The sequence below is a fragment of the Coenobita brevimanus genome, chromosome 66 (genome assembly GCF_032717465.1).
Source record: "Coenobita brevimanus isolate Jiangsu-jjx chromosome 66, ASM3271746v2, whole genome shotgun sequence".
Taxonomy (NCBI): domain Eukaryota; kingdom Metazoa; phylum Arthropoda; class Malacostraca; order Decapoda; family Coenobitidae; genus Coenobita; species Coenobita brevimanus.
In genome coordinates this window covers 18,744,292-18,759,037 of record NC_137019.1, presented here as the reverse complement: position 1 = coordinate 18,759,037, position 14,746 = coordinate 18,744,292, and the positions used below count along the sequence as shown (strand labels likewise).

Below are 14,746 nucleotides of genomic sequence, written 5' to 3'. Positions count from 1 at the left end.
CCAAGCTTCACTTCCATACGTTAGAGTTGGTATCACAATACTGTCATGTAGAAACTTTTTCACTTCCATGCTCACTTCTCTGCTTCTTATCACTGCTTTCAAGGAACCAGCAACCTTTCTTCCCTGCTATACCCTTTCAAGCACTTCACCCTCCAAACCTCCATCCTTACTCATCACACTACCCAAGTACTTAAACATACTCACATTTACCAATTCCTCACCATCCAACCTTGCTGTACATTCACTGACTTCACCTCTCTAAAAGACCATCACTTTACTCTTCCCTACATTCACCTTTAGATTCCGTTTCTTACACACTCTCCCAAACTCATCCACCAAGCCTTGCAGCTCTCCTTCATCTTCACTCAACAACACAGTATCATCTGCAAACAACAGTACAGGGAGTTTCCAAACACCACCCTCTCTCACCAGGGCCATTCCAACATCCACTACCCTACCTTGTACCTCTTTTATTACCCCATCCATGTACAGATTGAACAACCATGGAGACATGACACATCCCTGTTTCAACCCAACCTTCAAAATGAAAAATTCACTCAGTTCACCATCCACACGCACTGCAGCCTTAGCACCACCATACATACTCTCACAGCATTCAACAACTTCCCATCTACTCCATATATTCTTAATACTTTCCACTATCCTTGTCTATCCACCCTGTCATATGCTTTCTCCAAATCCATGAAAAAACAGATGGTAAATATGGAGAAGGTGATGCAGGGATTAAAGCTGTTTTCTTACAACCAACATTCTTAACCAAAGTAATTTTAGTACTAGATATATCACACTATAACTGTACATCTAATATTCGACAAAATATAATATTCGACAAAATAAACAAAGAAAACAAGCAAAATACTGTATACCTACTTTGTGATATTAAATAAAGTCACCTGAACAACACCTGCGACAGCATGTTTACTGCTGATCCCACTCACTGAACACACCAAATATAATCAAAAGTCTATCTATCTATCTAATGCCAGACGCCTTAATCCTGTAAGGGATGGCCACAAACAAACTGCCTCCATGTCGCCCTGTCCCCCGTCATTTCACTGCCCTGCTCCCAGCTCACACCACCCTCTCTCATATACCTCTCCATTCCATCCCTCCATCTCATCCTTGGCCTCCCTCTCCCTCTCACTCACATACACCCTCCTCGTCAGTCTCTCACTCTCCGTCCTCTCCACATGGCCAAACCACCTCAATGTGTTTCTCCTAACACTTCTTATCACATCCACAATACAGTGCTCCTTCACTTCCTCATCTGTCAGTCTGTCTCTCTGTGTGACTCCACATTATCCTCTCAAATAACTCATTTCCACAGCTCTCTCTTGACTTCTGTCCCTCCAACAAGGTCCAAGCTTTACTTCCATATGTTAAAGTTGCTATCACAATACTGCCATGTAACTTTTTCAATCCATGCTCACTTCCCTGTTTCTTACCAATGCTTTCAAGGAACCAACAACCTTTCTTCCTTGTTGTACCCATGCAAGCACTTCACTCTCTAAACTTCCATTCTTACTCATCACATTACCCAAGTACTTAAACGTACTCACATTTTCCATTTTCTCCTCATCCGACTTCACTGTACATTCATTGAATTCACTTCTTCCATAACTACTCTTCCCTACATTCACCTTTAGATTCTGTTTCTTACACACTCTCCCAAACTCATCCACCAAGCCCTGCAGCTCCCCTTCATCTTCACTTAACAACACAGTATCATCTACAAACAACAGTACAAAGAGTTTCCAAACACTGCCCTCTCTCACTAGGGCTGCTCCAACATGGAGCAGCCCTGCCATGTATCTTTTATAACCCTATCCATATACAGACTGACCAACCATGGAGACATAACACATCCCTGTTTCAATCCAATCTTCAAATAGAAAAATTCACTCAGTTAACTATCCAAACGCACTGCAGCCTCAGCACCCTCATACATACTCTTCACGTCATTAAACAACTTCCCATTTACTCCATATATTCTTAATACTTTCCACAACCCTTGTCTATCCATCCTGTCATATGCTTTCTCAAAATCCATGAAGGCTGCATACAACTTCTCTCCCTTCTCTAGAAATTATTCCACTAAAGATCTAAGAATGAATATCTGATCTACACAACCTCTTCCCTTCCTAAAAACTCCCTGTCCTTCTCCAACTAATTCCTCTGTTATTCCCCTCAATCTTTCAACAGATATGCTACCATATACTTTTCCTATTATACTAAGAAGACAAATCCCCCTGTGATTACCTCATACTTCTTTTTCCCCTTTTCCTTTGTACAGGGGAGTAATTAAACCTGACATCCGATCCTCCGGGACTCTATCTTCCTCCCAGGCCAATCTGCACATCTTCCACATCCATTTTACTACTATCTCTCTCCCATGCTTTAGCATATCGCCACACACTCCATCAATTCCTGGGGCTTTCCTCATTTTAACTTTCTTCATTGCTTCCACAACTTCCATCCTACTGATTTCTTCCTCTCTTCTCACATCCCTCCGTCTCCCAGCTACTCCTCAGCCACTTACACAGGCATTACTTTCATTCTCTATGTTCAACAATTCCTTAAAGTGTTCTCTCCATCTGTTCACTTCTTCTCCCTTCTCCACTAGTAATGTACCTTTCTAACAACTTTACCTCATCATCCTTCCCTCCTCTTTTCTACTCTGATGGCTCTGTAGCTATTTCTTCTACTGATAAAGCAGATCTCTTCGCTCAGACTTTCTCCTCCAATTCCACCTTAGACGATTCCAATGCTGTTCCTCTATCACTTCCCCCCTCCGACTTCCTCATGGCTAACATTAAAATTTCTTCAGATGATGTATTTTCTGCCATTGCTGGCCTCAGTACTAATAAGGCATATGGGCCTGATGGAGTCCCTCCTGCTGTTCTCAAGAACTGTGCTTCTGTGCTTACACCCTGCCTAGGCAAACTCTTTCGCCTTTGTCTGTCAACTTGTACCTTTCCTTCTTGCTGGAAGTTTGCTCTCATTCAGCCAGTCCCAAATATGGGTGACCATTCCCAACCCTCTAACTATCGTCCAATTGCTTTAACATCCTGTATCTCAAAAGTTTTTGAGTCTATTCTTAATAGAAAAATTTTAAAGCATCTTTCCTATCACAACCTTCTTTCTGATCGTCAGTATGGGTTCCGTCAGGGACGCTCCACAGGCAATCTTCTCACCTACCTTTCAGACTCCTGGTCATCCTCATTTCGGGACTTTGGTGAAAGCTTTGCCATTGCAATTGACATCTCAAAGGCTTTTGATCGAGTCTGGCATAAATCTTTAATTTCCAAACTGCCCTCTTATGGTTTCTATCCTTCTTTCTGTGCCTTCATCTCTAGCTTCCTTTCTGGTCGTTCTATAGCCGCTGTTGTAGACGGCTATCGTTCTTCTCCTAGATCTATTAACAGTGGTGTTCCTCAGGGGTCTGTCCTATCACCAACTCTCTTCCTTTTATTCATCAATGACCTTCTAAGCTGTACATCTAATCCTATCCACTCATACGCTGATGACTCCACCCTTCACCTTTCCATTCGATTCCCACAACATCCATCTCAGCAGTTACTTCAGCAGGCAAGGGATGAGGCTATGGCACACCTAATGTCTGACTTGGCTCATATCTCTGACTGGGGTAAAAATAATCTGGTTGTTTTTAATGCATCAAAGACTCAGTTTTTGCACCTATCAACCCAACAAAATCTTCCACAGGTATACCCACTTATGTTTAATAATACTCAACTTAATCCTGCATCATCCTTGAACATGCTTGGAGTTTCATTTGCTCGGGACTTGTCTTGGAAAGAGCATATTACATCCCTTGTAAAATCTGCTTCCAAGCAATTAGGTGTGCTAAACCGACTCCGTTCCTTCTTTGCCCCTGCACAATTGTTGACTCTATACAGGGGTTTTATCCGCCCCTGTGTGGAGTACAACTCTCATGTGGGGGGAGGCTCCCCACATACAGCTCTTCTCAGTAGGGTGGAGTCAAAGGCTTTTCGTCTCATTAACTCTCCCCCTCTTACTGACTCCCTTCAACCTCTGTCTCTTCACCACAATGTTGCATCTTTATCTCTTTTCTATCGCTACTTCAATGGTCACTGTTCCTCTGAACTGTCTGCATGCATTCCTCCACTTCTATGACGGGCGCGTAGCACCCGTCTAGCAGCAAACTCTCACCCCTTTTCTGTCCAACTCTCTAATGCAAGAGTTAACCGTTACTCCCAGTCCTTCATTTATGCAACAGGTCAACTCTGGAACTGTCTCCCTCTGTCTGTATTTCCTGCTTCCTATGATCTCCAGTCTTTCAAACGCAGTGTGTCCAGGCATCTCGAAATGAATGGATCTTGAATTTGGCTCTCTCTTGTATTTTGTTTTATTCTTGGAAGGAACAGTTTTGCGGGCTCATGGCCTTTGGTTCCTTCTTCCTCACATTAAAAAAAAAAAAAAAAAAAAAAAAAAAAAAAAAAAAATTATCCTTCACTCCCCAGCTAACTTCTTTGGCACCCTGTCTAACTCTCTTTACCTCATTCCAGAACATTTTCTTATATTCCCTCCACTTTACACTCAAAGTCCTTCCAAATTCCTCATCCACTCTCTTCTTACTAATCTTTTCACCTCTCTCTTAGCAGCCGTGGCTCAGTGGGTTAGAGCGCTCTGCTCTGACCGAAGGGTCGGAGGATTGAATCCACACAAGGGTCATTGGTAGACATCAGGAAGGGCATCCAGTCATAAAATCCTACATGCTCCAGTCCAAAAGTCCTCTACCCAGGGGAAACGCCTTAGCCCTTCGAGGATACCAGGCGTAAAACCAAATTATTATTTATTTTATTTATCTCTCCTCCTCTCTACATATACGGCAACTCTATCTTCCGTCTCTCAACTTCTTCTACACGCCTCTTTCTCATCCACTCACTGTATGCTTTCTTCGTGCCACAGCCTCTCTCACCTCTTCATTCCACCATGCTGTTCCCTGCACCCCCTTTCGTCTTCTCTTCATCCCACACACCACCTCACATGCTGCACAGATCTCTTCTGTGAATATCTTGCACACCTTCCATGTCCCCCATCTACTCCAATCCATATTTACCCAGTCGCTCCTCCACTTCCCTCTTATATTACCATACATTTCAGCGGATACCTATCTTGAAAAGCGTGTCACCTAATTGAGGGGGCTTTGCCCCCACAAGACCTTCCCAACTGGCAGTGAAAGTCTAACTGAAGGGCTTTCCCCAGTGATTATAACCTACTTAGCAGCATACAAACTAAAATGTGCATTGCATAAAACTTGTTCCAAAACAGTACTTTTGCATTACGAGCGTTTGCTAATCATGGCGCAATCGTCACATGACCATGTGAAGGTAGGTGTGATCATAAGGCAACTCATTATATACCTGTACATCACCCAGGAGACATCCTTTAAAATATGATATCAGTACAGATCAGTAAAACAGCGCTTGGCGATTAAATTAAATCACATCATATTCCATAAAATATAAGGTACACACAGTATTATGTTCAATACTAGAGCCTCCTATTTACGAACATTTTATAAAAGCCCACCATGTAGATTTCAAGTCACTCCAGCCCCTTGTTTTACCGGTCCTAGTCACTCCGGCCTCCCACCCTAGTTGCACTAGCCCCCCCTTCCTGAGAGAAATCCACTCTTTACAGATGCGTTTAGAGTGGTACTGCTGCGCAAATCCACCATGAGTGCTTATGGTGGCATAACTTAGATTGGTCAATTTTCGGAAAACTACATTTCTTGATCCAAGAAATATGACACAACCACGTTGTAGACCATGTTATTCTGAATATTCCACTATACATTTGTTTTCGGAAATGTATATTTAACGTAAAAATCCTATATAATATTACCTTGGATCTCCCCTCAGTTTCAAACTTTCGCGTCGGTCTTTCTCCCTGTCCAGGGAGTTCCCGGGCATGACGTCATGCCATTGCAGAGCATGCTCGGATGTCGCAGCCAATGAAATTAACATCAGTCAAAAGGTGGGCCAATCAAATCACTGATAGTGTTAGGAGATTTTCAAATTTCAAACATCCCTTACTTTAGTCAGTTCCACAATGGCTTCCATTTGTAGTGAGTAAGCTGTGACTGAATAGTAGGCCATCGCTCGCTTTATTATATATAATCAGGAAAGTGTGAATTTCCTACACAGTCACGGTGTTCTGCCTTCCTCCCCGAAGTGTAATAAGTGTGGAAGTGACCTACATTGTAGACAGGACCTTAATCGGTGGTACTGTAAGAATTTTACGGTGTGCCACAAGACATCCTTTGTAGACCTCGATACTGGTTGCCACACTCAGAATATTGAGAGGCTGTGAGAGGACCTCAAGTCTTGGGTCATCAGATCAGGTATCTGGGGAGAATACTTCCACCAATACTTCTCCCAGTACCATTCATTCGAGAAGGGTGACAGCCTCCTCCACAGCTTCCTTCGACATGTTGCCAAACTTTACCCTCCCTTTGACTCTCCAACGATTAAGGCAAACCCTTCCATCTCCTCTTCTGACATTTAAATTAAGGTTAGGTTATGTTGGGTTTGGTTAATGTTAGGTTAGGTTAGGTTAGGTTAATAATATAAGAGGGGTTCGGGGGGGCAAAGCCCTCCAAGTTAAGGTATACGGTTCAACCCATATCCTCGATTTCGAAACCAAAAGTATTTTTTCTGGTCAATTTTAGTGTGATTAGAATGAATTTGACATTCACTTCTGTTGGAAATCACTCGTTTTGGAGATAGGCCTATCTTCAAAACAAGTGATTTCCGACAAAAATGAAGGTCAAAATCACTCAAATCACACTAAAATTGACCAGGAAAAATATTTTTGGTTCTGAAATGAAGAAATGTAGTTTTCCGAAAACTGGCCCTTAGATTTTGTTTTTTGTGTTTATACCTACATATTTGTCATTATTATTATTAATTAACCTAATTATTATTAATTACCCTAACCTAACCTAAGAAAATAATAAAATAGCCTCATTTATAAATCCATCTTAAGTACATTTAGACAAATTTAAAGGTTGTGAGCGATTGTCGAGGGATGCTAGCTGAAGATTCCGAGATCATGAGACATATCTGTATCTGACTATCAGGGAGGCCACAGTGACTAAGGCTGGTAAAACTGGGGGCCGGAGTGACAAGGAACGGAAGAACTACGAGCCGGAGTGACTTGTTTCCCACCATCTACTTAAAAAAAAAAAAAAAAAAAATCCTATCAACAGTTCATTTCAATAGGAAATTTGAAAATACCGTGTTACTGTCGTACATAATTAATAAACGAAACCAACCTTTATAGAACTTAAGAGCTATTCGGTACAAGTCTTGGAGAGAGAATCCCCAATGCACCTCTACGCCATTTCCAACCCGACGATCGGCAGATTCTTGGTCAGTTTGTATCTTAAGTTCTTTGACAACGTCACCACTGTTGTCATCCGCCTTCTTGGTCACATCAAGCCTTTGGATACCCGCCTCCAGCTCTTCTCTGGCCGAGATGACGTCCTCTTCATTCGCCATGTTTGTTTACATGTCACACCTGGTAGAATTTCTTGACAAAAACTGAATCACATTTATAACAACCAATCTGACATGTTCACTCTGAAACGTAGTTAGCAAATTATCTTGCCATCTGAAACTAATATCTCTGGAATGTTTGTGACTACTATAAAAACTATTTCAGTAAATACACACCGCCTTATATTAGTACTTGTTGTGAAAGGTGCTAATACGACAAAAGAAGGCGATGGGTTTTACAACAGTTAAATAAATCAGATCATTGAGTGGAATTATTTATAGTTACATTATAGCGAGTTTGCCTTCTTTTTTTTTAATAGCAAATTCAGTTATTTTTGTCAAACCAGCTCAACGCTGGGGAACTGCAAGGCCGCTAGGGTTTATGGAGGGGGTCTCCACCGTGTTGCCAACCGCATGGTTATGAAGATTTTTTTGTATGAGTGAAGTTTATTTTGCAGCAAAAGTTAAGTGGCAAAGTATACGGAGAGGGAATATGCTCAAAAAATGTACTATTTTTAAAAATTCTCCTTCACCAGTCTACTGTCAAAAGAAAAACTGCTTCAACGATATGTCACCCATCATTACCCACCACCTTCTGTTGTAACAATAGATATTTTAATTCAATAATATGCTTCTCGTGAATCTGGCAGCTGACAGCTCATCGGCTGCTGGGGCATGGGCTATATTATAGTCCTGCAGGTTCCGAGAAAATAATTCGCCGTCAAAAATGGACGATTCTCCATTAGGACAATTCGCATCATGGACGATTCCCCGTTATTCTATAAATAAACTTAATATTATTTAATTAATACTATAATAACTAATTTTCAAGAGGAACTATCAAATTTCATGTTCATTCAACAGCGTAGGCTTTGGGTATTACAAGTAATTTACAAGTTGCACTTCGTAGTCGACTTTGAATCATTTTCTGGCGTCACCCATCTATGTCACCCGTAGCTGTCTTTATTATTACTGGTACAACAACATCTTGGGTATATTTTAAGACGGCTTTGAAGAGGTACATGTATATATTCATCTCAAATGATAATATCCAATGTCTTGCTCTGATCGGCGGGTAGCCTAAATAACCAGTGCCAGAAGAAAGAGTATTTTTCTTTGCACCAGATGTACGAAAGCACACACACACACACACACACACACACACACACACACATATATATATATATATATATATATATATATATATATATGAGCAATACATTTCAGAGGTAATAATTAGGCGAATAATACAGAATACTAGAGCCTTCTCTTTGAAATAAGTTTCACAACGAGAAACTCATATCACACCGAAATTTTCGCGCGCTAGAGATCTCTGCATTTATTTTATATGTTGCACTACACAGGTTCATAACTTGGCATCTTTATAGTTATACTGTTATACTTGCAATAAATGACGCGGAATCGTCCTGACGAATTGTCCCGGAACCGTCTTCCACTAAACAAGAGAAGCCACATTTGGTATATACAGGCTTACCAACTAGCATAATAATATTTTCATCCTGAGCCATAGGGTAATGAAAGGAAATGTAGGGTAATTTCAGTGTATGTGCAGGGCAAATTTTAGGGGTTGGCAACACTGTGTCTCCAGTGTCTGCCGGTGTTTTGGTGGTACGTACAGCAGCATTTAATTGTCACTGATTTGGCCATGAGCCTGTATTAAGGTAAGGCACATGGTTGCCCTTTCTTGATATACTTATGAATAGTAATGACAAGGTGAGGGTGTTTTGCTTCGTGTTTACCATGGGCCATTTAAAAACCATGTGGGTCCATTTAAAGACCAGTGGTCCTTTTAAACACCAGAGTTTGGAATAATATTGTAATGCTGCATAAGAAGTTATGTTCATGGCTCAGAATTGGTATAGCATGACAGATAATCACAGTAGTCAGTAATGAATAAGGGGTATAAAGGTATATCAATAATATCCACATCCCTTAAACCCATAAAAGGCTGCCACAGACAAAGTGCCTCCATATTGCCTTGCCATCTGCCATTTGGTCACCCATTCTCCAACTTGCACCCTCCTCATGTATCTCTCCACCCCATCCCTCCGTCTCTTCTGTTTCGATGATGTGAGGAAGAGGTAGGCCACATTGGACACTAACACCAGCATGAGCCTTGATGGACAACACCATTGTCTCCAAGTCATGACCATTCTTAGCCACTCCAGTCTTCATATAATATTTCAGAAGTCTTTAGTACAGGGCAGACTAATTGAATATTGGAAATGATTAATTCATTACCAAATAGAAAAAGCCTTTCCATATTTTCTGTTGAAGTGAATCTTTTGCGGGTTGTTATTTTTCCTGGATTACCACAGCTACTGGGCGTTTTTATAAACTTACCTCTGAATGCTATAAATGAGGATTTAGAATGCATAAATATTCTGTTGACGTCTGCCAGTAGCCGGCTATGTTTAACATTCCTAATGCTATCTATCTATCAATTGCCAGATGCCTTAATCCCCTACGGGGTGGCTACAAACAAATCGCCTCCATGTTGCCCTGTCCCCCACCATTTCACTGCCCTGCTCCCAGCTCACACCCCTCTCCCTCAGATACCTCTCCACTCCATCCCTCCATCTCATCGTTGACCTCCTTGTCCACCTCACTCACACTGTCCTCGTCAGTCTCTCGCTCTCCATCTTCTCCACATGGCCAAACCACCTCAGTGTGTTTCTCTTAACGCTTCCTGTCACATCCACATCCACACCACAATGCTCCTTCACATCCTCATTTGTCAGTGTGTGTCTCTGTGTGACTCCACATGCTCCTCTCAGATAACTCATTTCCACTGCCCTCACTCTTGACTTGTGTCCCTCTAACAAGGTCCAGGCTTCACTTCCATGCATTAGAGTTGGTATCACTATACTGTCATGTTGTAACTTTTTCACTTCCATGCTCTCTTCCCTGTTTCTTATCACTGCTTTCAAGGAACCAGCAACCTTTCTTCCTTGTTCATTCTTTCCTCTTCCTTCTGCCTGAGGGTGACTCTACACTGAGTGACAAGCCAAATGGTTCCCTGTACACCAGAAAGCCATTTACTATGCTAGGTGGTACCGTAACCATATAATCGAATTTGGGCGCCTGGTGGTTTAGTGGGTAATTATTGCACTCCAGTCAGATTGAGCTGGTGAAGGTTTATATCCAAAGGGTGGTTAAGGTTTATTGTTCACGTAATGCTACTCAGGGATGAGTGTGACTGGTCACTTTCATCTTAATCTGCTGCGTTCCAGCTATTTTTAGCCCTATTGGTCACCCCCATGCTGGCCATTTTTTTGACCTTTTTTATTACTGGCTAAAATGATAGATTTTGATGTGAAAACAATGAATCTCACCATTAAAATACTCACTAAAGCTCAAAAGTGGGTTTTATTGAGTTCTACATACTCGTATACAGGTATTCTCATTCTCACCCACTCGCCGCGTAGGTGAGAGAAAGCCGTTTTCTGTGTAAGGTAGACTCAGGTACCGTATTTATGTTGGGAAGGTATGGCAATATTCAGTACACTTTTCTGACTACTTATTACTTCAACATTTGTCATAATTTGAATGCCTGTCTCAAAGTGAATGCATTGTCTTACACTTACCGGTACTTGAAGAGAGGTACAACCTGACTTCACTATGAACAGTCCTGGCACTTACAAGGTGTTTACAGCTTGACATCACTATGTACAGTTCTTACACTTCCATCCATCCATCCATTGCCAGACGCCTCAATCCCGTTTGGGGTGGCCACAAAAATCGCCTCCAAGTTGCCCTGTCCCCCGCCATTTCGCTGCCTTGCTCCCAACTCACACCCCTCTCTCTCATATACCTCTCCACCCCATCCCTCCATCTCATCCTCGGCCTCCTCCTCCCTCTTCCCCCCTCCACCTCACTCACATACACTCTCTTCGTCAGTCTTTCACCCTCCATCCTCTCTACATGGCCAAACCACCTCAGTGTGTTCCTCATAACGCTTCCTATCACATCCATGTGACTCCACAGTCTCCTCTTAAATAACTCATTTCCACTGCTCTCACTCTTGACTTGTGTCCTTCCAACAACGTCCAAGCTTCACTTCCGTACGTTAGAGTTGGTATCACAATACTGTCATGTAGTAACTTTTTCACTTCCATGCTCACTTCCCTGTTTCTTACCACTGATTTCAAAGAACCAGCAACCTTTCTTCCCTGCTGTACCCTTTCAAGCACTTCACCCTCCAAACCTCCATCCTTACTCATCACACTACCCAAGTACTTAAACGTACTCACATTTTCCAATTCCTCACCATCCAACGTCGCTGTACATTCACTGACTTCACCTCTCTCAAAGACCATCACTTTACTCTTCCGTACATTCACCTTTAGATTCCGTTTCTTACACACTCTCTCAAACTCATCCACCAAGCCTTGCAGCTCCCCTTCGTCTTCACTCAACAACACAGTATCATCTGCAAACAACAGTACAGGGAGTTTCCAAACACTATCCTCTCTCACCAGGGCCATTCCAACATCCACTACCCTACCTTGTACCTCTTTTATTACCCCATCCATGTACAGATTGAACAACCATGGAGACATGACACATCCCTGTTTCAACCCAACTTTCAAAGAGAAAAATTCACTTAGTTCACCATCCACACAAACTGCAGCCTTCGCACCATCGTACATACTCTTCACAGCATTCAACAACTTCCCATCTACTCCATATATTCTTAACACTTTCCACAACTCTTGTCTATCCACCCTGTCATATGCTTTCTCCAAATCCATGAAAGCCGCATACAACTTCTTTCCCTTCTCTAGAAACTTTTCCACTAAAGATCTAAGAATGGATATCTGATCTACACAACCTCTTCCCTTCCTAAAGCCTCCCTGTTTTTCTCCAACTAATTTCTCTGTTCTTTCTCTAACTCTGTCAATAATATCCTACCATACACTTTTCCTATTATACTAAGAAGACAAATACCCCTATGATTACCACACACTTCTTTTTCCCCTTTTCCTTTGTACAAGGGAATAATTATACGTGACTTCCAATCCTCCGGGACTCTACCTTCCTCCCAGGCCAATCTGCACATCTTCCACATCCATTCTACTACTATCTCTCCCCCATGCTTCAGCATTTCACCACACACTCCATCAATTCCTGGGGCTTTCCCCAATTTAACTTTCTTCATTGCTTCCACAACTTCTATCCTACTGATTTCTTCCTGTCTTCTCACCTCCCTCCTTCTCCCAGCCACTTATACTCGCATTACTTCCATCCTCTACATTCAACAATTCCTTAAAGTGTTCTCTCCATCTGCTCACTTTTTCTCCCTTCTCCACTAGTAATCTACCATTTTTATCTTTCACTCCCCCGCTAACTTCACTTCCACCCTGTCTTACTCTTTTCACCTCTCTCCAGAACATTTTCTTACAGTCCCTTCACTTTACACTCAAATTCCTTCCAAATTCCTCATCCACTCTCTTCTTACTCTCTCTTACTAATCTTTTCACCTCTCTTTCTACATATAACTCTCTCTTCCGCCTCTCAACTTCTTCCACGCCCCTATTTCTCATCCATTCATTGTATGCTTTCTTCTTTTGTGCCACAGCCTGTTTCACCTCTTCATTCCACCACGCTGTTCCTTGCACCCCCCTCCGTCTTTTCTTCCTTCCACACACCACATCACACTTACTAGAAAATATTTACAACTTGATTTCACTATGTATAGTCCCTTCATTTAGGTGAAAATATTTTTAACATGCCTTCACTATGTACATCACTGGGTGAGGCACACGGGCCGAGAGAGTGTGAGGGGGGGAGTGAGGGGGTGTATGGCCTTGACTGCCTGGGGCATGATAGAGGAACAGTTAACATACGTGCCTGCCAATTTTTACCCACGAATCTTGAAAAATGTGATCACAGTGAATGTTTTAATTTTAAACTGTTTTAAAACCACACTGGCACTGACCGCAGATTTTTGTTAGACTGCTTTAAAACGGGACTGGCACGCTTCGGGTTAAGTGTCAGGACCAACTGCCTAGCCCTGGGCTACTATGGTCCTGATGGGGCAACGTAGGACTGGATAATGGATGTGCCAGAACTCTTTCAAGCAGTTCCATCCTTACTCATCACACTACCGAAGCACTTAAACATACTCACATTTTCCATTTCCTCCTCATCCAATGCACATTTTTAAATTTGAAATCTGGCTGTCAAACTTGCGTAAGGTTAGGTTGGATTAGGCTTGGTTTGGTAAGGTTAGATCTGGTTGAATCATTAAGTTTCCCATTGTTTTGACAGGGGATACACTGACGTGTCCAGTTGGAGCAGTGGTTGGTAAACAGTGCGGCCAGTCGGAGAGCCCGTCAGTAAACAGTGCTGCAGCCGACCTAGCTGCTTCCTAAGTACAGTAAGACCTCACTATAATGGACTAATTGGGGCCCAAACCATTCCGAAATATGCAAAATTCCAACCGAAGCGACATCCGGACTTCCCCTTGCTCTTCTGGACTTTTTCCGATATATCAGACATTAGTCCGGATTGCATGAACGGGTTTTAAACTGTTTTGACTACCACTGCAGTACTATACTGTACTGTGTTATAACTTCACTACATTAATCAATTGGTATAATATGTATAATAATTCTGTACTGTACACTGATAAACATGACTTTTATTTACCTTATTGTGGTGAACATAGCTGAAGTGGTCGGGCAGTCTGGACTGCTTCTGGCTTTATCGGACTTTTTCCGATATACAGTATAGGAATTTAGTCCGGTAGCTCCTCGAGTCTGATACAAGCGAATTCCGGTCTATTGAAGTCCGTTATATCGAGATTTTACTGTACTCCAAAATAGGTGTATTTTGTTTTTTTCCAGTCACTTCTTGCAGTCACAATTCTACTGTTAACTCTGTGTTGCATATGTTCCCGAATTACTTACCTTAAGATTGTGAGTTTGTTTCAATGTGGGTGGAATCGCCATGCCCATTTGGTAAAGACTTACCTGGAAAAGATCTGAAATTATTCCAGTATTCAAGAAGGGATCTTGTTACGTTCCCCTAAACTACAGGCCAATCAGTCTTACCTTGGTCTACAGCAAAACCTTGAAAAGAACTATGGCCAGTGGCTTATGTGAATTCCTTGACTCTGACTGAATTATGGCTAGACTCAGGTTTTGTCATTGATA

At 42.0% G+C, this 14,746-nt stretch overlaps 1 protein-coding gene across 2 annotated transcripts in view; it reads right to left on the bottom strand.

Moving 5' to 3' along the window:
- LOC145405284 (Golgi resident protein GCP60) overlaps positions 1-8,262 on the bottom strand; it is a 60,321-nt gene extending 52,059 nt beyond the window's left edge. For both annotated transcript variants that reach the window (XM_080276698.1, XM_080276699.1), the window contains exons 1-2: positions 8,221-8,262; positions 7,343-7,587 (exon numbers count right to left, since the gene is read on the bottom strand). In XM_080276698.1, the coding sequence (XP_080132824.1) occupies positions 7,343-7,568 (226 nt within the window). In that variant the 5' untranslated portion in view covers positions 7,569-7,587; positions 8,221-8,262. The remainder of the gene's footprint in view (positions 1-7,342; positions 7,588-8,220) is intronic.
- Between the last annotated feature and the right edge of the window lie 6,484 nt (positions 8,263-14,746).